Source organism: Ovis aries, chromosome 1 (genome assembly GCF_016772045.2).
Source record: "Ovis aries strain OAR_USU_Benz2616 breed Rambouillet chromosome 1, ARS-UI_Ramb_v3.0, whole genome shotgun sequence".
Lineage (NCBI taxonomy): Eukaryota > Metazoa > Chordata > Mammalia > Artiodactyla > Bovidae > Ovis > Ovis aries.
In genome coordinates this window covers 272,955,695-272,978,690 of record NC_056054.1, presented here as the reverse complement: position 1 = coordinate 272,978,690, position 22,996 = coordinate 272,955,695, and the positions used below count along the sequence as shown (strand labels likewise).

Here is a 22,996-nt window from a genome sequence, read left to right as displayed (position 1 = left end):
GGCTCCTTTTGTCCATGGGATTTTCCAGGCCAGAATACTGGAGTAGGTTGCCATTTCTTTCTCCACAGGATCTTCCTGCTTCAGGGATTGAACCTACATCTCCTTCATTGGCAGTTGGGTTCATTAGCTCTGAGGCACCAAGGAAGTTCCGGTGGACCTCATATAAATTATTAAAAAATAGTAAACATTTGGAAATTTGCTGTATGTCTCAGGGAACTAAAACAGGGGGTCTGTATCAACCTAGAGGAGTGGGATGGGGAGGGACATGGGAGGGAGTTTCAAGAGGGAGGAGATATATGTACACCTATGGCTGATTCATGTTGAGGTTTGACAGAAAACAACCAAATTTTATACAGCAATTATCCTTCAATTGAAAGTAAATAAATTTTTTAAAAAAGAAAAGAAAGTAAAAAAAATAGTTGGCATTTTTTAGTTCTTCTATGGTGGATGATAACTGGTCATATACAAAAAGTATGGGATAGATTCTGTGAGGACTGAGGAAGGGCTGGTAAGAGAATGGCAGTGATAACTAAAGAAGGGGTTAAGACTAAGGAGATACATGCTAAAGACAACATGCTTACAATTTATGCTATATATATGTACTATGGTGCATATGTGTGTATACATATGTAAATATACATATGTACACACACATGGCTTCCCAGGTGGCTCAATGGTAAAGAATCTGTCTTCAGTGCAAGAGATGCCAGAGATGTGGGTTCCATCCCGGGGTTGGGAAGATGCCCTGGAGGAGGGCATGGCAAGCCATTCCAGGATTCCTGCCTGGAGAATCCCATGGACTGAGAAGCCTGTCAGGCTACAGTCCACGAGGTCTCAAAGAGTCAGACAGGACTGAAGCAACTGAGCATGCATGCACACACACACACACACACACACACACACACACACACACCAATTAATAGCACTTTTTCACGGCTTATAGAAACTGATCTATGTGTGTATATATGTATGAGGTGGAAGTGCAAGGGTTAGTGACTCAGTTGTGTCTGACTCTTTCTGACCTCATGGACTGTAGCCCACCAGGCTCCTCTGTCCATGGGATTCTCCAGGCAGGAATACTTGAGTAGATAGCTGTTCCCTTCTCCAGGGGATCTTCCAGACTCAGGAATCAAATCTGGGCCTCCCACACTACAGGCAGATTCTTTATCATCTGAGCCACTATATATATGCATATATATGCCCACTTCCAGTCCATATCAACACATTTTATGTATTAATAAAGTAATAGTCCCTGTTGAATGGATATGTGCTTACTAATGTACTTATTATCTCTAGTAAAAACTTTTCACCCCAATTTCTAATATTGATATTTTTAATTGCTTTAAATTATCCCAGAAAAAAATGCTATATAAAGGTTACTTAGAATTTTGGGCTTCAAGAATACACATTAAACCCTGAAATATTAGTCATATTAGTGCCAAAAATTGATTACTTTTCTCTGACTTTCTTTGTTGATCACCGCGGCATCCTTAACACATGGCCTGATGCTCGCCATTTCATACACTTCAAGAATTATGAATTATGAGAGTGGAAAATCCAGCTGCAGAGGCTGCAGCCCCATTCGCCAGTGGTTGAGGCGCCCCTGACCTCAGGGAGGGGAAGGCCGCTCTGGTCCAGCCATCCGCGTCCTTCGGCTCCCCCTCCCCTTTTATTTAAAAAAAAAAAGAATTATGAATTATGAATAAGTGTATAATGAGTGCTTGCATAAGTGAGGGAATGAATATATACTTTAGAAATTGCATTTCTTCTTTGAAAAGTTTTAGATAATCTTCAATGAATTTCTGATTTAGGGTTCTAGTCAGCAGACTACTACAAAAGAAGCAGATAAAATTTTCAAATGCAGTGGTAGTTGCTTGAGTTAATTTTTGATATTTACTGATTAAAGTATTTATTTCTGCTTTACTGTCTCTTACATATTCTGATAACCATGCCAACCTGGTATATTTCTGGCCTTTTTGATTACATGCAGGATGTGAAAGCATGAAGGCTGACATCATGTTTCTGGTGGACAGTTCTGGCAGTATAGGACCCGAAAATTTTGAGAAAATGAAAACTTTCATGAAAAACCTGTTAGATAAGATTCAGATTGGTGGAGACAGAAGCCGAGTTGGTGTAGTCCAATTCAGTGATTATAGTAAGGAAGAATTCCAGCTTGACAAATACTTTACACAAAAAGAAATTTCTGATGCAATAGACAGCATGACCCCCATCAGTCAGAGAACTTTGACTGGAAGTGCGATAACCTTTGTGGATCCATACTTCACCGAGTCCAAGGGGGGCCGCCCAGTGGTGAAAAAGTTTCTCATCCTTATCACTGATGGAGAAGCCCAGGATGATGTGAGAGATCCCGCAAAAGCTCTTCGGGACAAAGGTGTGGTCATCTTCTCCGTGGGGGTGTACGGGGCCAACAGGACGCAGCTGGAGGAGATCAGTGGGGATGGCAGCCTGATCTTCCACGTCGAGAACTTCGATGATCTAAAGGCAATAGAGAGTAAACTCATCTTCCGCGTGTGTGCTCTTCATGGTAAGTGACCCTCTTATCCTTCAGGATGCAAGCTGTTGGCTTTATAGTGGGGTGGAGAGACACTTGGACTCCAGGCTTGGCCTCTAACTGGACTTTGGTGCTAAGTGTTGGACTTATCTATGCTACGTTAAAAGCCATGTCCTCAGGGCTGTATACTTGTGTGAAATACCCAGGGATGTTCCAGAATAACAGTTTTGTCTACTAATTTGGCAACATATAGTCTGATTTTGATGACTTCAAATAGATATACCAAGAGAATACTGGAGTGGGTTACCATGTCCTTCTCTAGGGGATCTTCCCAACCCAGGAATCGAACTTGCAGCTCCTGCCACTTGTCCTGCACTGCAGGCAGGTTCTTTACTGCTGAGCTACCAGGAAGCCACATATACCAAGGAGGTCTCAGAATTTTACATTAAATTTCCAGCTTTTTAATACCTGTATACCTAGATTTTCCAGTCAGTTTTTAATCCCAAATGATTCTCCCACATTGTTTCTTGGCTATCTATAACCACTGTTAAGTATGTACACGTAAGAATGTGTAATTAGAAATATACAGCCATCTTCCTCTCAGTTAAATTAAGTCCAGTATCCAAAGCAGAACTCTGCACCTTCTTTGTATTTTAAAGATACAGTGTATATTTTTATTCCTTACATTAGTCTTCTTACCCTCTCTCAGCTAAGGAGTTTCCATTTGCCTGTTCATATACCTATCCTTTTGGAAAATTTTAATTTGTTACTTTTCTTAAAGTGATCGCTTGGAGTCATCACTTTTATCTGACAAACTATAGTGCTTTTCAAATTGGATTAAGCAACCTTAGGTTTGAGCCCATCAGTTTTAATGACTTGTGTCAGAACTTGCTGTAAATTCCCATGTAAGGCTAACACCACCAGTACTTTTAAATCTATCACGTGCTGTTGTTATCTGTGTTTTGGCTACAACTAATAGAACAAACCAAAACCTTAGTCAGTTTGTTGTGTGTTGTTCCTATGGCAATAGAAACCTCCTTTGGACTTTGTTATTCAGGATTTTGTGTGTGAAAATTTCAGAAGGTTAACAAGTAAGATCTCTCAGTGTAAACTGAGCTTTAGGCAATGGCCTTAAGATTTCTCTTGGAAAGGCTTAACTGGAATTTTTCTTCTTCCTCCATGAATGGCAGTAATTCCCAAACTCTTGGGATTGTGGAGACATTCTAAGAAGGGCTCACAGTAAGGCCACAGCCCCACCTTTGAAATCCAAAGGGGTCTTCCTGGCCTTTCTTCACTGAGAAATGTCATGTTTATGGAGGCCCTGTCTATAGCATAAGGTAGAATTTTAGCTGACTTGTACATTCAGTTTATAAATTTATCACGTAAATATATAAATGTGTATCAAGTCAACTCATAAATATGTCTTGAGTTATGACTCATTGCCAAATCATGGCGAGTCATTCTTCCTACATGGCCTGGGCTCATCTGCGATGGATGATCCTTGAAAACTTGGAGATCTCACTGCCAGAAATAAGGATTGGAGGTAAGGTTGGCAGGTAGAGGGTGAACCATTGGGAAGCATGTGCTTAAGCTACTCAGGGGAGGAAAAGTGTAGAAATAAGCCCATACTTTGGAGGCCCACCCAGAGTGGGTGCTTGGCTTCTAAGGAGGAGGAGGGCTTGGGGCTAGGGTGTGGTGACAAGTGCCTTAGCTCTTCCCCTGTGTGGGATTTTCTGGGCTCCAGCTTGGGAAAGTCAGAGGAAGGGCCACAAATGAACGTGAAGAGATGTGGATCACAGAGGAAAATTTATCTACCGGAAGCTGAGGCAACAGCTGGAGCCTGAAGGGGCGAGACAGAAGCTCCAAGGTTGTACACTAAGCCCCAGAGCCCTTCAAAAATGCAGGCCAGTCTGGCAAGAACCGGTCGTGGCTCACCACTGTACTACTTGACTCACCTCCTGACGTTCCCTTCCAGGTGAAAGCCTGCTTGGCAAACGTTGCTGTAAACCACCTGAAGAGGTTTAGCAGAACAGAGTAGGGAGGTATGAGAAGCGCTGATCTGATCATGGATTTAGGAGCGCTCCTCTCTGATCGTCGTAGATGGGAGCGCCAGTGTTCTTAGAATCGTGATGTGGGCAAGGGGAACATCTCTGAGCCTGAAGTTTCTTTTCTCTTTAAAATGGCATCAGCCATTCCTAAGAGCGGTGAGGTGTCTGGCACGTGAGAGGTACAAGGCACACATAACTGATTTCCCTTCTAGGCGTCTGTGCAGAACGCAGTTCAAAAGTCTGTCACGCCTGCTCTCTTCTGCTTTCAGATTGTAAACGGATTCAGCAGTTAGATGTCGTGTTCGTGCTGGACCACTCAGGCAGCATCAACGCCGAGGACCAAGAAAACATGATCAACCTCACCATCCATTTGGTGAAGAAATCAGACGTGGGCCTGGACCGCGTTCGGTTCGGAGCGCTCAGATACTCAGATGACCCCGAGGTTCTTTTCTACCTCAACAAGTACTCGAGTGGACCAGCCATCATCGAGCATCTGAGGAGGCGCAGGGATACGGCGGGAAGCACCTACACCGCCAAGGCTCTGGAGCGTGCGAACGACCTGTTCACAGAGGAGCACGGCAGCCGTATCAAGCAAAACGTGAGGCAGATGCTGATCGTTATCACAGATGGGGTATCTCACGACAGAACTAAGCTCGGTGAGGCGGCCTCAAAATTAAGAAACAAAGGCGTCATCATTTACGCAGTGGGTGTAGGTGCGGCTAACCAAGTGGAACTGGAGACCATCGCAGGGGATAAAAACTACACCATCCACGTCAGTGGTTTTGACAAACTAAAAGATATTTACCTGCCTCTGCAAGACAGTATGTGTAACAACTCGCAAGAGGGTGAGTTGTGCTTTTAAAGTTGGTGTAGCAATACAAGTTTATGCAAAAAATAAAATAAGTGATTACTTTTGGCTTCCTGTCATCCAGATGGCATGGGCTGAACGTTCCTCTCCTCAGGCTACCGGTTTTCTCATCTCTGAGAGAAATGCATTCTTGATTCAGCAAGATCTAAAGGTCCTTCGCTGCTGTACTGAAGACGCTATAGGAGAAGTCTGCAGAAGCGTTCCTTGCGATCAGGCCTCTCCTTTCCCTTTCCTTCGCTCTTCCTAGCGCCCTATTCAGCTGTCCTCATCTCGTGGTTGCCTGTGCTGCACATTTGCTTGATGGCCTCCGTGCACCTACTTTGTATCAGGTTCAGGCCAAACTCAAGTGGAAAGTTTCATGCTTTAAACAGATAGACTTTTGTTTTCAAAGTTCCAGGACCCTCTAAGTGGGATCGTCAGCACCCTGTAGGACCACTGGAAGTCCAACCAGGGCTGCGAGCTTTTCTGAATCAAGGCCAGGAGTGGGATTGAATGGGACAACAGAGACCAGTTTCCAGAAACCAGGAGGGAAGGGGTCAGAGCTGAACCAGGAGATACCCCTGGGGTAGGGCAAGCTGGAGGCATCTGAGTGAGCAAGGGGTGAGATTTGCTGCCTGACCTAAAAACAGCGGAGATCAACCCGCCCTCTAGGAGCGTCACTGTGCCTCCTTGGAAGCCTGGAATCCTTCCCAGGTAGTGGCCTGGTCCTCCCCCCCATGGCAAACACATCAACCAACCAGCTAACTTCCTTTCTTCTTTCTGTTTCCCTCCCTTTTTCCAACTTCCTTCTTTTTTCCCTTTCCACCTCCCTTCCTTCCTCTCTATTAGCTTGAAACCTACTTCTGTTTCCAACACAAATCGTGGTTTGTCAACTGACATTAACCCACTCCCTTCTCTGTGAAATCATCCAACCCCAAACAAAACCTCCCCCCAAATCTTGTGTCAGACCAGCATTTGCTGGGCTGAGTAAAACTATGTCTGATCTCCACAACCCTACTTTACTTAAGTAAGCAATAAATTCAGATTCTTGGTTTCAGATACAGAATGTGGGTATCCTCTCTAAGAAAACATGACTGTCCCCAAGGCATCTTTCTAATACAAACTGGGCCATGTCACTGCAGCTTACTGCAGGTTAAGTTAAGTTAAGTTGCTCAGTCGTGTCGACTCTTTGCGACCCCATGGACTGTAGCCCACCAGGCTCCTCCGTCCATGGGATTCTCTAGGCAAGAATACTGGGGTGGGTTGCCATTTCCTTCTCCAGGGGATCTTCCTGACCCAAGGATTGAACCCAGGTCTCCCGTATTAGAGGCAGACACTTTAACCTCTGAGTCACCCTAAACTCCCGAGTTCCAAGTAGGTCCTGCTGACATCTCCAACCTCAACTGCCCCCTGCTTCACAGCCTCTCTAGTCACCCTGAAGTCCCTTCATCTTTGCGTGCATCACTTACCCAGCACAAACACACCAGCCTACGGCTTCCCCTGGCTGCATCTGGCTGGCTTGTCACCTTTCAGGTTTTGTTTGCCAGTTTTCTGACCCAGCACACATCAGTGCCCCTGCTGTGCCCCCTGACTCCTGCACCTTCTATTTCTCCTGATGGTGGCATCTAACACATGCTTGCCGCTTCCTCATTTGTCCTTGTGACAAGACTGAGTTCATTGGGCAGGCTGGGACTCTTATTTATCACTGGATCCCCACCAAATCTAGGACTATTGGTAGGACTAGAGTCTTTTCCTTGTGGACTGCTTTCTTCTCATCTCCCTCACCTACTTTTGGAGGTAGGTGTCAAGACGGAGTTTTGAGATAGATGTTGAGATAATAGAGTCTAACTTTTGGATGCAAGATGTTTATTGGGGGGCGGGGCACAGCTCTGAAGGAAAGAGAGGGAAGCAGAAGAGGGAAAAGAAGTCCACGATGCACACCCCATCATCTCAGTTACCTTCACTGAGCACTTTAGTACAGCCCCATCCCAGCCTTTGCATTTGATGGAAACAGAGCGTAAAAGATCATTCCTCGTTTTGGGTCATGTCACATGGGACTTCAGAAGGACAACCCTGTAACCAATGTTGACTAGCACTTGTCCATGAAATTTCAATATTTGGGCTATGATATTATTAAAGCAATTTGTAGTAGAAAAAAGTGATGGATTTAAGGATAAAAGGGATCCAGATACCAGCTCTACTGCAGAGTGATTGCCTATTCTGAGGCATCTTAACCACGGGATTCCTTTTCTCTACCTAAGATCAGAATAATTCCTCATAAAGTGGTCATGAATATTAACCATTGTAGTATGCTAAACACATTTTTAAAATGATAATTTTCAGCACAAATGTAAAGTGGTGGCATTAATAATAACAGAATTACTAATGGCACTTGAGCACAGTGGCAGTCAACTTGGGTGGATGTTCCGGTATGGGGGTGTTGAATGGATTTCAGGCCTTTGCAATGACCTTTCAATGACTATAGTCAATCTAGTCAAACTTCTTCCTTCCTTTCTCAGAGTAGCTTTCAGTGCCCTTTCAGATATATCATGTAAATTATTAAATTTGAAACAAAGCCTATGAACCTTTTCCTCAGCACTGCTTTCTCTGCTCTTCGAGGGCCAATTGTGATCTCTCATCTGTTATCTTGTCTCAGTTTGCCACGACTGTGAGGATTTAGTAGAAGCAATTAAATATTTGAGTGAAGGGAAAATTTAGAATGATTGTTGAGGACAATCAGTGATTTATTTTTCTTCAATTGCAGTCTGTAACATTCCAGAAGCTGATGTGATTTTTTTTTGTGATGGCTCTGACATGGTATCTGATTCAGACTTTGTTACCATGACAACTTTCTTGTCAGACTTAATCGATAATTTTGACATTCCGTCTCAGAGGATGAAAATTGGGATGGCCCAATTTGGGAGCCGCTACCAAGAAATTATCGAGTTACAGAACTCTCTGACTAAAACTGAATGGAAGTCTCGGATTCAAGCTATCACCAAGAGCAAGGGCCGTCCGCGGATAGACTTGGCCCTGAGACAAGTGAGCGTTATGTTTGAGCCGTCCGCTGGTGGCAGGAAGAACGCTGGTGTCCCTCAGACTCTGGTGGTCATCACATCTGGGGCTCCCCGCTATGATGTATCAAAGGCAGTGGAGGCCCTGAGGGAAGCTGGCATTTGCATCCTGGCTCTGGGCATAGGAGATGTTTACAAGGAACAGCTCCTGCCGATAACGGGCAGTTCTGAAAAAATCATCACTTTTCAAGACTTTGATAAATTAAAGAATGTGGATGTGAAAAAAAGAATGGTCCGTGAAATCTGCAAGAGCTGCGGGAAAACCAGTAAGTGCTCCTTCGCTCCTGCTTTGCTTTTGTTTGATTGTAGCTTCTTGGTTGTCCATTTCCCAGGGTGTCTTTGGGCGAACCTAACAGGATGTGGTTTGGAATAATATGCAATGAGAATAGGTGTCTCCTCTGTTTCCAAAAGTTTGGGGTCGGCCAGCCTTCCTCAGAGGCAGGGGAAAGGGTTCAGAGGCCAGAGGACGCCCTGGGTTGTGTGCCCAGGTCAGCCCTCTCCTCCACTACAATCCAGGGGTTATATTCTTCTTAACACTTGGAACTCAGCCTCCTATTTCTATCCTCTCTGCTTCTGGAAATCCCAGAGCAATTCCCTGCATCCCACAGGAAGTAAGTAAAAAACATTTGCTGATTTTACTTTTTCCTATTTTACCTTTGTTGAACCATCTTGTGAGGGACTCAGTATGTGTGAGTGTGTGTGCACGTCTGTGTACGTGTCTGTCTGTGTCAACTGTATCAGCACATGTCTGGTACATTTTCTTCTTTGAATGATGGCATTCATGTAATCATAACATAGGAAAGATTTGAATTGGCCTTAGATTTAGTTTCCAAAGGTCACCGGGGCTGATGGTTGCAAAGGCCAGGTGCGTCATGGAAGTGAGTCATGTGGGCTGGGACTGAAGAAAATAAATGCGAGCTGTGGTCCATCTGATAGGGATGCCATTCTTCAGCTCCAGCTGAGAGCTGTGTGCAGGACTCAGGTTCTGTACACTTGGGACTGGGAGTTGGGAGGACAGAGCATCAGTGAAGGATATTTTGTGGAATTTGTGCAACAGCAGAAATTCCCCACAGGCCGTCTGTTTCTAGACTTACTATGATGGAAGCCAGTTCTTTTACAAACCACGCTGGTTTTTCCAAGCTGTCTGGTGGGGTGCGCACTGGGGGCAGATGACAGTGGTGGAGGAGTCCGGGACCGGAATCAGAAAGCCAGGGTTCTGGTTCTGGTTCAGCAGCAGCAGCTTCCCTGCCTCACCATCTCCTTGTGTGTAAGACGAGCAACTGGACAGGGTCATGGGTGACCAAGTAGCAACTCGCTGCTGAATTGAGTTTGTCCTTCTTGGTGTTGTGATCTCGTGAAATTAGTTGATAGTATTTACAGACTCTAGGTTTTGCATTAAAATGTAGATTTCAGGCTTCTCTTTGAAAAAAATCAGACAGTGTGACCGGACTGGGCCCCCTTTCACACATGGCGACTCTCAGTTGGAAGTGAATGGTGATCAGATGGGTCATTGCTCTGCATTCACTTTCTCACACACTGCCCACTTGACTTGATAACATGACCCTCCTGTCCTTTGTTGCTGACTGAGTTGATGGCCTCTGGACTAAGTAAACTCTAAGAACGATCCAAATATTTTCTATTTTATAATTATATTCATCATAATATGTCCTCATTAAATGAAAACATGCAAGCAGGCATGCACACACACACACACACACACACACACACACACACGAGGCCAGCCTGAGAATAAACCAGGATTAGACTTCAAATAGCCACTGAAATGTGTAACATTTGAAAGGGGACAGAAGAAACACCTGCATTGCATGCTGACCCAGCAGCTAGTATTCTCCTTTTGAGACAGTTTTGGCTCCTAGAGACCCTCCAGCCCTAGACTGCGATGCTCCACCTTTTCAGAACCCTCTACCCTTCCTTACTCCTGGCTGGTCATTAATGTGGCATTGTTTTCCTTGGTCTCCAGACTGCTTTCTGGACATTGTGGTTGGCTTCGACATTTCCACTCACCTGCCGGGCCAGCCACTGTTCCACGGCCACCCCCGGCTGGAATCATACCTCCCGGGTATCTTAGAGGACATCACCTCCATCAGGGGTGTCAGCTGCGGGGCAGGTGCAGAGGTGCAGGTGAGCGTGGCCTTTAAGGTGAACAGTGGCCAGAATGCCCCTGCCAAGTTCCAAATCTACCAGCAAACAATATTTGACAGCCTCCTGCAAGTCACCGTCAACGGGCCGACTCACTTGAATGCGCAGTTCCTGCAGTCCATGTGGGACACGTTTGAGAATGTGTCCACATCCCAAGGACAGGTAACCGAGTCCCTTTCTAGCTCCCATTTCCATGTCCTTTCACTAGTTTCTCCCTCCCAGTTATACGCTTTGTTCTCAAGTCATCCCATTCTACGCTTTCCTCTTTCTCCAGGTGTTGCTCATCTTTTCAGATGGTCTTGGGGGTGAAAGCAAAATGATGCTTGAAGATCAATCGGACAGGCTCAGGGAAGCAGGTAAACTTGAAATTGAAAATGCAAATGAGGAAGCAGGGATGTGCTGAACAAGTCTCTACCTACGCGGGTGCTCTGGAACTTGGGGTTTGCCCGGCCCCTTGAAGCAAAGCCCACTGGTGCCCTGCCCAATCCCTCTTGACCACACACGCATCCCCCAGATACTGCAAATGCCACAGTCAAGTGCTTATTCCTGTGACCTTCTATAGCCCGGTGCCTATGACTGACCCGACCAGTGACCTGATTCTTGGAGGGGAGGTTGGGGTTATAACATATTCCACCTGATGGATGGAGGCAAGGGTCATTAATACAGAGGGCTATAGAAGCCCAGCACCCTTGCCTGAAGTGTACAGCCTGCGCTCCAGAGCCCCTCGGGAATCAGGCCAAGGCGAGGACTTCATGGAGACACATCCTCGTCCACAAGCTCCACTTCTCTTCGCTGCTTCTCTCTCTACCTCAGTAAGCCAGGCACACACAGGTTCCTCTCCCAGATGCAGCTTCTAGGGAGCCTAAGACACTTGCTGTCTCTGCCTGTGATGCTCCATTTCTGCTCCCAGCTTATCTGAAACTATGACATGGGCAGGGGAGGAGCAGCGAGGAGTGCTTTTCAAAATCTGTGATGCAGTCTTTCCCATGGAAAATCAGACACAACAGGAAGTGTCTTAGGCTCCCTAGAAGCTTCATCTGGGAGAGGAACCTGTGTGTGCGTGGCTTGCAGAGGTAGAGAGAGAAGCAGCGAAGAGAAGTGGAGGTTATGGATGAGGATGTGTCTCCATGAAGTCCTCGCCTTGGTCTGACTCCCGAGGGGCTCTGGAGCGCAGGCTGTACCCTTCAGGCAAGGGTGCTGGGCTTCTGTATCCTCTTGCATTAATTACCCTTGCCTCCATCCATGGAATTCTCCAGGCCACAGTACTGGAGGGGGTAGCCTTTCCCTTCCCCAGGGGATCTTCCCAACCCAGGGATCACACCCATGTCTCCCATGTTGCAGGCAGATTCTTTCCCAGCTGAGCCATGCGGAAAGCTCAAGTGCAGTAGGTCAGAGAGAGAAAGACAGATATTTATGAAACAGATACAGACTCACAGACATAGAAGACAAACGTATGGTTATCAAAGGGGATAGTGGTCGGGGAGAGAAATCAGGAGTTTGAGATTAACATGTGCGCAACTATGTATAAGACAGATGAACAGCAGGGACCGACTGTGGAGCACAGATACTGAAATATATTCGGCATCTTAGAACAACCTATGTGTACATGTATATCAAACTGAATAACTTGGCTGTGCCCCTCAAACTAACACAACATGGTACATTTTTTACACAATACTTCAATTTTAAAGTGGTGAAAAAAAGTAGGTTACTAACTACCATCTTAAAAAACATTCAGAAGAATTCTAAAGATAAGTAATACCCTTTCTTAAAAACTGCTTTCAAATGCCCAAGAACTCTGTTAGGACTGGTGGTGAGGTATTAAACACAGCTTTCTGCTAGTGTTTTTGTGTAAGATTTCTCAGATGTCATGCTGAAGTCAGGAGCCAGTGCCTCACGTGTGTACAAAAGACGCAGGCAATGCCACTGTTGGGTTCTTCAAGGTCAAGAGCACTTCTTTCTCTTATTTCCCCCCTCTTTCTGATTCTTTGAATCATGTTCACTGAAAAAGGAAAGAAGATGGGCTTTCCTTCTTTGGGGGGTGTGATTCCTTGGGTTTTATCACCACTGTTTTTGCTGCCTAGGACTTGATGCTTTGCTGGTAGTGTCCTTAAATGCAACCGCTCATGACGAGTTTTCCAGCTTTGAATTTGGAAAAGGATTTGACTACAGGACTCACCTGACCATTGGAATGAAGGAACTGGGCAGTATGCTATCACAGTATCTGGTGAGTTGCTGAACGAAAACCCCACGTTATTCAAAATGCCCTGGGAGGTCTTCCCTGTGGTCCAGTGGTTAAGAATCTGCCTGCCAGTGCAGGAGACATGGGTTCCAGGAATATTCCACATGCCTCAGGGCAACTAAGCCCATGCGCCCCAACTGCTGAAGCCTGAGTGCCCAGAGCCGGTGCTCCACAACAAGACAAGCCGCCACGATGAGAAGCCATACACTGCAGCGTAGTCCCTGCTTGCTACAGCTAGGAACGCCCGCGACAGTGAAGACCTAGCGCAGCCAAAAATAAATCGATAAATCTTTTTTTAAAAATGCCCTGGGAACAAGACTGGAATCTTGATGAGTATTCTCAAAGATTCTCTTGTTTGCCCTAAATTCCTTACATGGTCTTTAGCATATGAAAAAGTGTGACAGCCCAGAGCATTGGTCTTTGTTTCCCCGTGACCTTTCATCCTTTGTCATCTCACCAAATGAAAGCTGGGGGAACTAAAAACCCAACCAATCCCTAATCAAATAAAAAAAACCCCAGCAGTTTCTGCTGCAGAAATCCCAAGAAACAAGAGCCTGTCAACTAGGAACCAACCAGTGGTCATCTGTGTGGTGAGTGCCCCTTCTATAAATAGAGGCCATTTCCTTGGAGAAGGTATGTTGCCAGTACAATTGCTAACCTGATGCTTTCTCTTCAAGGTTAAAAAAAACCCCAAAACCTTCTTACTCTCTTCAGTCCCTCACCCAACGAGAGAGGACAGGCTGTAGGTGGTGAATTATGATTTACGTCAGTTCAGTTCTCATGCGATGCATTTCCACACTGCAGCTTCTCACTCAGTGTTTCTTTTTCTCAGGGGAACATTGCAGAGAGGACCTGTTGCTGCAAGTTTTGCAAATGCGCAGGGATTCCAGGACCTCAGGGGATCCGAGGGCCCCAAGCCTCCCAGGTACCATTCAGCTGTGACACTGTTGTGCCTAGTGGGCTTTGATTTGGTATAGATGGAACTGAGACTGAGTAGCTGGGTTTGTAGCCTCCACTAGATGCTGAGGCAATTACTCTGGGCCATTCGTGTGACTTCTCTGGGGTAGGAGCCAGATCAGAAAGGCTCGCATTTGAAAGAAAATTATTTTATTGAAGTATAGTTGATTTGTAATGTTGTGTTAATTTCTACTATATAGCTAAGTGATTCAATTATACACACATATATAGAGAGATAGATAGATAGATATACATTCAGTTATACATATATATATATATATATATACACACATTCTTTTTCCATAAGCCTGTAATAAACCATTTATTATAGGATATTCAATATAGCTCCCTGTGCTCTACAGTAGGAACTTGTTTATCTGTTTTATATATAGCAGAGTGTATCTGCTAATCCAAACTCCTAGCTGATTCCTCCCCTCCATCCCCTTTGGTAGCCATAGGTTTGTTTCCTATGTCTGCGAGTCTATTTCTGTTCTGTAAATGCATTCATTTGTATAATTTCTTAAATTGCACGTGTACATGATATCATAAGACACTTGTCTTTCTCCTTCTGGCTTACTTCACTTCCTATGATGATCTCTAGGTCTGCCCACGTTGGTGCAGTTGGCATTATTTCATTCTTTTTACGGTTGAGTGATATTCCACTGCATAAATATACCGCATCTTCTTTACCCACTCCTCTGTCGATGGACATTTGGGTTGCTTCCATATCTTGGCTATTGTAAACAGTGCTGCTATTAACATTGGAGTGTGTGCCTTTTCCAATTAGAATGGTTTTTATTTATTTATTTTTTCAGATATTTGCCCAAGAGTGGGGTCACAGAATTGTATAAAGACTCTATTTTTAGTTCTTTGAGGAACCTCCATGCTGTTTTGTTTTCTATAGTGGGTGTACCAATTTTCATTCCTACCAACAGTGTGGGAGGGTTCAGAAGACTAGCTTTTGATTCTACTATTAAGAATGACTTTTTTTTTTTTTTTCCTTATGTAGACTTTGGGGTATTGCTCCTTGGCTTTGCAATTTAGACTTTAGACAGTTTGAAAGGTGGTAAGAGGTGTTAGAAATGGTGGGGAAAGTTTTGCTTCATCAACAATGGGTCATGATTGAACTACAAAAAGAGTGTAGCCTTGCAGAGCCTTGCCCTTAAAAAACAAATCACACAGCAATAGCATAAATAAATATATGATATAGAAATACATCATATATATATCATGGTATTTTTATTCAGTGAAATGCTCTAAGGGAATGAAAATGAATGAACTATAACTACACATGACAACAGGTATAAATTTTATAAACACAATAATGGCCCCAAAAAAGGCAAAACACAGAAAAGTGCATATGGTATGACGGATTTATAAAAAGTTTGCAAACAGGCAAAACCAACCTATAGGTATTCTATCTAGGGATGAATAATTGAGTAGTGAAGTATTTTTCAAAGACTTGGAAATATCATCATAAAAGCAAGCGTCTATTCCCAGGGAGGGGGTGGGGACTGCTTTGTGATTGGGGTAGCTGCTAAGTGTGGGTATCAGCCATGTCCTATTTCTTGGCCTGGGCAGTGGTTACACTGATATTCACTTCATAACAATTAAGTCGTACCTTTATAGTCTATTTACTTTTATGCACTTTTTCAAATGCATTTTAGATCTCACAATGAAAAGGAGTCTGGTTTATTTGAAGGGCTTAAAAATGATTCTTGCTCAGGGGTCACACTGTTCATCCTTGTGAAAGGATAACTGATCTCAGCCTTTTTACTGACTTCTTTTAAATTTTTTAATTAATAAATTTATTAATATTTTTTTGTGGAAACACGGTTGATTTGCAATGTTGTGTTCATTTCAGGTATACAGTATGGTGATTCTTACACGTGTGTGTGTGTTCTTTTTCAAACTCTTTTCCCTTATAGGTTGTTACAAAATATTGAGTGGAGTTCCCAGTGTTATCCAGTAGGACCTTATTGTTTACCTGTTTTATTCATAGAAGTGTGTATACATTAATCCCAAACTCCTGGTTTATTCCTCCCCTGGACTTTTGACTGAGTTGCAATGTTATGTTCAGCACAGTTTCCTCTCTTATTATGTTGCTGGAGACTAGAATTCTGTTCCAAGAGTGCAGCCTCCCAGTGTACTGAGCAGACAGTGGGGATCTGTGTTAGCAGGTGAGGAAGCAGACCTCAAGGGAAATCCTTGCCAAAAATAAACCAGGAGACAATGAAACAGAGAGGGAGAGAAGACAGCAGATTACAGCAGATGGAGCTGATAGGGAGAAGGCTCCTTCTTGTCCTCAAAAAAAAAAAAAAAAAAAAAACAGAGGAAGAAAGTAAAGTGATGTCTTTGGAAATGTTCTCAGTTTGCCTGCTGAAGGGGTCGTGCTAGACACTGCTAACCTCCATGCAACCCCCCAGGCACAGACCTGGCCCTGAAGGACGTGGGGGCTCCAAATCCAGCCTTCTGGAGGAATCAGGAGGGCCGCCTCTGCAGGGAGCTTCAGAGCCAAGAGCCAGGACCAAAGCCAGCCCCAGCGTTTGTCCAGCTCTTCCAAACTCACAGCCGTGCTTGCAAAACCACAGCTAGGCTGGAGGGAGGGACCTGCCTGAAATGCCTAATGTAACAGGTCTGAGTTGATGAAGGATGACTAAGATGGGTTTTTCTCTTTCCCCGCAGGGCTTTCCAGGTATGAAAGGCAGCAGAGGACACAGGGGAGAGGAGGGAGAGCCTGTAAGTTTTTCTGATTCACTGCCCAGCACACTCTTTCTTTTTCCATTAAAAAAAAACCTTTATTTTCCAGAAGGAATAGTGGGGTTTTGTTTATATGCTTTTTGTAGGTTGAGGGGTGGGATGGGCTGCCTTTTTTCCCCTTCCCTTTGTCTGCGTCACGAGCCACTTGCTGAATCTACTTTTGCGGGAAGGAAGGGAGCAGACTCACCCATGTTTTGCCTGGCACATTTTTGGGGGGTGGCAAGGAATTGGGCACCCTCCCTCTGCCCCTGCGTATGGTGAAGGCTGAGAGGACATCTCTCTGGACTGGTAGCCCAGTGTCTCCAGTGTGGAAAGAGAAGTGGGCAAAGCACCATATGGTGTCATGGTCCTGCACAAGGCTTTTGAACTTCAATTGTTGACTCCCAAACCATAACTCTCTCTTGGTTCATCGATCAAATTATAAAAATGGATTTGGAGGAATGGAAACCACTTGGGTGGCTCCACTGGGATGGGGAAAGTTCAGGAGGTATCCAACCTGCATCTCCACCAGCTTAGAACCCTTGTCTGCACAGCAAGTTGTGATTAAAAGTATAGCCTCCAGCGTCAGATGGCCCAAGGCTGACCTAGACCTTAATAGGATATGTTAAGTTCTTGACCTTTGGTTTCCTTGTCTGTCAACTTATAAATTCCTCTAAGACTATAGTTTACCCACCCTGTACCTGTGAGTGGTTATGGAGCGGACTGAGCCAGTCAGGATTTGAGTGAGGGGAAGAGTGTCACCCACTGCCGGACTGTGAGCCTGCAGCTGGCTGAGTCCAGACAGCGGGGACATTTTGGTTCCTCTTACACCTGCAATGTGGGAGACCTGTGTTCTATCCCTGGGTTGGGGAGATCCTCTGGAGAAGGGAAAGGTTACTCACTCCAGTGTTCTGGCCTGGAGAATCCCGTGGACAGAGGAGCCTGGCAGGCCATAGTCCATGGAGTTGCAAAGACTCGGACACAACTGAGCCACTTTCGTTCGCTTTAACTTTCAGCAATCTGCGGCCATGAGTGAGGTTTCCTGCTTTTCCTGCAAACAATCCTCAGTAAAAATAAAGAAAGCAAAGCAGTGAAAGGAAAATTGCCTCTCCTGTCACCTACCAGGAAGGAGAGAACTAAGTTCATTGCTAGTATTTATCCACACAGCAAACCACGAGCACCTTCTGTGCACCCAGGTCTGAGCCAAGCCCCCAGGACGCAATGCGGAAAGAGACAGCTGGGGATTCCAGCTCTCAGGAAACACAGTATTGCTCTTCTCTTGAGACTCCTTTTATTCTAGCCCTTGTGTGTGCATGCGTGCTAAGTTGCTTCAGTCATGCCTGACTCTTTGCAATCCCATGGACTGTAGCCCCCCAGGCTCCTCTGTCCATGGGATTCTCCAGGCGAGGATACTAGGGTGGGTGGCCATGCCCTCCTCCAGGGGATCCTCCCTATCCAGGGATCGAACCCAGATCTCCTGCATTGCAGGCGGATTCTTTACCATCTGAGCCAGCAGGGAAGCCCATTCCAGCCCTGACCTGTATTTTAAATATTTCCGGGGAGAAGCTGGACTAATGAGAGATGCGCAGGCCACTGACCTTGGGTGCTCTTCCCTGTGTGGATGTTCTAATGTGGGGGATCTTTAACTGGGGAGTCCTTCCTGTGAGCACTGGCTTGAGGCAGTGTCACTTCTGATCGGCTGCTTCTGCTCAGCTCCTGTCCCCTGGAACCAATGGCTTCTCTGCCATGAGTCATGGTGATTTTTCCAGGTTCGTTAGGGCCTGGGCAAGATGTCAGGGCCAACATGTGTCAGGGGAGCATTTGAAATGTGGCTGCAAAGTAATGTGACTTCAGACCTTTGGCTGTGCTTTCTGTTGAGGGGAGGGGAGCGACTGAACTCACATCATACATTAGTGTGATCTTGGATCTGTACAGGAGCACTGAAGGGAAAATGTTTGAATCCAGGGGAAACACAGAGCTAATGAACAAGTGTGCAGAGGAGATTGCTTTAACTGGAGCTCAGAGTGCCCTATTCTGGCTTCACTCTGGAAAAAGTAAACAGCTGGCAGCTTTCTGGCAAAATAATCACTATGGATATTTGTTTGGGTACCTTTCCCTAGGGAACTCGAGGAGAAATTGGACCTCAAGGAAGCAGAGGGGGTGCAGGATGCCCAGGGCAGCAGGGTCAGAAGGTAAATGTTTCATTTTAAACTCCCTATGGCATCTTCTGTCTCTCCTCCATTCCCTCCCTCTTCCATCCCTCCCCCCACTTTCCCTGTCTCTAATTATATGCTAGTTTCTTCCTCTGCAGATTAAGTCTCTTTAGTCATTTCAAGAAATTATGAGCATTAATTAAATTCCACCCATAACCTCTTTGTGGCTGTATAGCCAAAAGTAACTAAAGGAATACACAGTCACTTTTAATGGAAGCAGCCGCTTCCCACCCCAACAGGCTGTGAATCCATGTTCGGTCTTTGACATGCCAATAAGAGATATTTAATCTTTTACAGGGAGCCAGAGGATTTTCTGGAAATAAGGTATGTGTGGTTACTTCTCAGTCAAATTTGACTTCCTAATGGGATTAGTTTACCCATTAGGTGGCAACGATCTGCCTTGTCTGTCTTTCAGGGAGAACACGGAGAGGATGGGGTTGATGGACTGGATGGGGAAGAGGTAAGCCGTTTTTCTTCAAGTGCCACAAAATCATCATGAGAGCGAGGTGTCTCTTTAATGGGAATTTCGTTTGCTTTGTCTTCTTTCAGGGCTTTCGTGGACTTCCCGGGAAAAAGGGAGAAAAAGGTGATGCAGGTTCCCAGGTAACACTTTTTCGTACACCAAAGAAGGAGAATTTGGCATTCGAGATAGTCTTAACTGTAGTGTGTCAGAGGTTATGAGGAAGAAAGTGGACAGCTGACTGACATACAGTGGAGCCTATTACCACTGAATAGATGGTGCATCCCCATTTGGGGCAAGTGGGTAACTGTGCAATTTTCAAGAATTTCCAAGCTAGAAAGATCCAAGGCTTGCAAGAATCTGTGAGCATGCTTTTTGGAAGTCTGCAAGTGAATCCATTTGCCCATCAGCAACTTGTTTTCTTTATTGCATCCGAAAAAAAAAAAAAAAAGGCTAGAGAAAGGGACAGAATTATTTTGGTGGACTTGACATAGCAAATCACAATTATATATATATATATATATATGTTTATTTATTTTCAGTTCACTTCAACACTCAATGTGTGTCTCCTTGGTTCCAAGCAGCTCTCCTTTTATGTTCTGATTCACTTATTTATTAAATACTTTTGAATACCTGGCGTGTGTCAGGCACTGAGTTATGTACAAAAGACTCAGATGAACCAGACTGTCCTTGGCCTCAGGGATCCTCTGGTGTGGTTGGGAAGACAGAGATATCAGTAGCTAATGGAACACAGGACGTGGTTGGGATCATGGTATAGGCAGCTGTGTGGGCCCGGAGAACAGTGGGGAGGGAGTGCAGGAAATCTTTCTGGAGGAAATGATCCCTGAACTGAAGATGAATAGGAATTAGCAAGATATGGAAAGAGGGCATTCCAGACAGAGGGAGTGGTTTTTTAAAAATTTCAATTGGAGGCTAATTACTTTACCAGGCCTTCCCTGGGTGCTCAGTGGTTAAAGCGTCTGCCTGGAATGCAGGAGACCCTGGTTCAATCCCTGGGTCGGGAAGATCCCCTGGAGAAGAAAATGGCAACCCACTCCAGTATTCTTGCCTGGAGAATCCCATGGACGGAGGAGCCTGGTAGGCTACAGTCCGCGGGGTTGCAAAGAATCAGACACAACTGAGCGACCCCACTTCTACTTCAATTACTTACAATATTGTGGTGGTTTTTGCTGTACATTGACATGACTCAGCCATGGTGTGCATGGTGTGCATGCATCCCCCATCCTGAACCCCCCTCCCTCCCCATCCCAGCCCTCTGGATTGTCCCAGTGCACTGGCTCCGAGGGCCCTGCTTCACATGTTGAGCTTGCACTGGTGATCTGTTTCACATGTGGTAATATGCATGTTTCAGTGCTATTCTCTCAAATCATTCCACCCTCACCTTTTCCCACACAGTCCAAAAGTCTGTTCTTTATATCTGTGTCTCTTTTGCTGTCTTGCATATAAGGTCATTGTTACTATATTAGTGCTTTTCTTTCTGACTTACTTCACTCTGCATTCAGTTCAGTTCACTCAGTTGTGTCTGACTCTTTGCGACCCCATGAATCACAGCACACCAGGCCTCCCTGTTTATCACTCAAACTCACGTCCATCAAGTTGGTGATGCCATCCAGCCATCTCACCCTCTGTTGTCCCCTTCTCCTCCTGCCCCCGACCCCTGGAAGCCTTGACTAGACGGACCTTTGTTGGCAAAGTAATGTCTCTGCTTTTGAATATGCTATCTAGCTTGGTCATAACTTTCCTTCCAAGGAGTAAGCGTCTTTTAATTTCATGGCTGCAATCACCATCTGCAGTGATTTTGGAGCCTAAAAAAATAAAGTCATTCTGTATAGTAGGCTCCAATTTCATCCACCTCATTAGAAGTGATTTAAATATGTTCTTTTTAATGGCTGAGTAAAATTCTATTGTGTATATGTACTACAGCTTTCTTATCCATCCATTTAAGCAAAGACACCGAGGCTTGGGGGGCCCTGAAAGTTGTTCTGCCTGGTATGAGTGTTAGGGTTCAGGTGGAGGGAGTTGGGGTTCAAAAGGAGTTGGGAAGAGCTGGGAAAGGCACTGGTGAGCCAAGGAGAAGCAGTCTTGGGATGGATCGCGGCCATAGGGAATGTGGAGCCTTAAAAAGGTTTTAAGCAAGGAGGTCACAATCCAATTTGCATTTTAGAGCTATTCCATGACAGTAGCATGGAGGATGTGTTGGGGATGACATAGATGCAAGGCAAAGATGAGAGGTGGATCTGTATTAATCAGGGTGAGAAGTGCTGAAGCCTTCAAATGAAGCAACAGACAGAAGACACATTAAGGATGTAATAGGGTCCGGGCTGGAGTGAGGCCCTGGCATGCGAAATTTAAGGAAGCACTTATTCTCAGAGTGATAAGAGTGGATGCCTGCCCAAATGTTGTACCCTTGGTTTCTTGTTTTGTCTCACCCTGGCTCTGGCTCCAGGATGTCAGATTTATTCAAATTAACTAAAATGAAAAATTCTGCTCTCCTGTCGTGTGCTTGATGGCCATCTATGGCCAGGGGCTAGTGTACTGGACAGCGTGGATGGAGAACCTCTCCGTCTCTGCAGAAGGTTCTAGAGGGTGGTGCTAGACTTTGAGAATTTTTACCTTTTTTCGGCCTCATTGTAAATAGTCCTGACCGTAGGTTTCAAACTGGGCTTGGTTCTGCCGGAGAGGCTGAAAGGAATCTAGCTGGGATAGAGGAATGTGAATCATTTTGTCTGATGGATTTTCTCCCCTCCAAACGCCACAATGCTTGATATTTTAACACCCTCCTGCAAGCTAACTTGGAGCTCATTTTATTTTATTTTATTTTCAGGGTAGCCCAGGTTCCAGAGGTCCTCCTGGGGGATATGGAGAGAAGGGTTTCCCAGGGGAACCTGTAAGTTTCTGGGGCCCAGATGGTCCTGAATTGTGTAGTTACTCCTCATTTCCTGTCTTTTTTTTTCTCTTGTGTTTCCACTAACCTGTAGGCAAACACATGACTTGGGAGGGGTGTAGTAGATATTGACTGGGGCTTATTTGTTTGAGGTAAGCCTGCATATGATCTGGGCTGATTATATATAAAAAACTCAGAGATGGGAACAAAACTTCCATCTTATTCATTTTGAGACTTTCAAGTTCCTTTGGGAACGAAATTTCCATAATTTTGCTTACTGAGTTTTCAGTCCTGTAGATTCCCTAACGCAGACTCGATGACAGGGGAATCTTGCTCCATCTTTGAATGAGTAGCATAAGCTTGTTTGGATGGGTGCATTAGTGAAGCTACCAGTACAGGAAGGGAAAATCACTGTAACTTCAGCAAGCACTCATAATTCTTCATTTTTCACTAAGCCTCCTTCAGATTTACTTTCATCTTTAAAAAAAAAAATTGTGTTTCAAATATGGAGAATTTTTCTCCCACCTCTCATTATTTAGCCCAGATTAGTTTAGTTCTTGAACATCGTACTATTTTGAGAAATAGAAGAAAAGGCTGATATTTCTTGATTCTAACGTGCTTTTTAAATCTTCCTCTAGGGTAATCCAGGACAAAGCAACAACATCAAAGGACAAAAGGGCTCCAAAGGAGAGCAAGGAAGACAAGTAATTGGATCTATTTAATGTATATGAGTTGAGGAATTCTGTTATGGAGCTGAGGCTTTCTTAAAGTCTAAATTAATTATTTAGTAAAATACATACTTTTTTTATAATTGAACAATCACTCCTAAGTTTAAGAGA

General features: G+C 44.8%; 1 protein-coding gene across 2 annotated transcripts in view; it reads left to right on the top strand.

Moving 5' to 3' along the window:
* The window catches only part of COL6A5 (collagen type VI alpha 5 chain), a 166,537-nt gene that overhangs the window by 42,635 nt on the left and 100,906 nt on the right, over window positions 1-22,996 (top strand). For both annotated transcript variants that reach the window (XM_060406600.1, XM_060406598.1), the window contains exons 6-19: window positions 1,991-2,545; window positions 4,830-5,405; window positions 8,172-8,747; window positions 10,463-10,803; window positions 10,916-10,997; window positions 12,726-12,868; window positions 13,716-13,808; window positions 16,526-16,579; window positions 18,700-18,771; window positions 19,090-19,116; window positions 19,208-19,252; window positions 19,342-19,395; window positions 22,098-22,160; window positions 22,796-22,861. In XM_060406600.1, the coding sequence (XP_060262583.1) occupies window positions 1,991-2,545; window positions 4,830-5,405; window positions 8,172-8,747; window positions 10,463-10,803; window positions 10,916-10,997; window positions 12,726-12,868; window positions 13,716-13,808; window positions 16,526-16,579; window positions 18,700-18,771; window positions 19,090-19,116; window positions 19,208-19,252; window positions 19,342-19,395; window positions 22,098-22,160; window positions 22,796-22,861 (2,747 nt within the window). The remainder of the gene's footprint in view (window positions 1-1,990; window positions 2,546-4,829; window positions 5,406-8,171; window positions 8,748-10,462; window positions 10,804-10,915; window positions 10,998-12,725; window positions 12,869-13,715; window positions 13,809-16,525; window positions 16,580-18,699; window positions 18,772-19,089; window positions 19,117-19,207; window positions 19,253-19,341; window positions 19,396-22,097; window positions 22,161-22,795; window positions 22,862-22,996) is intronic.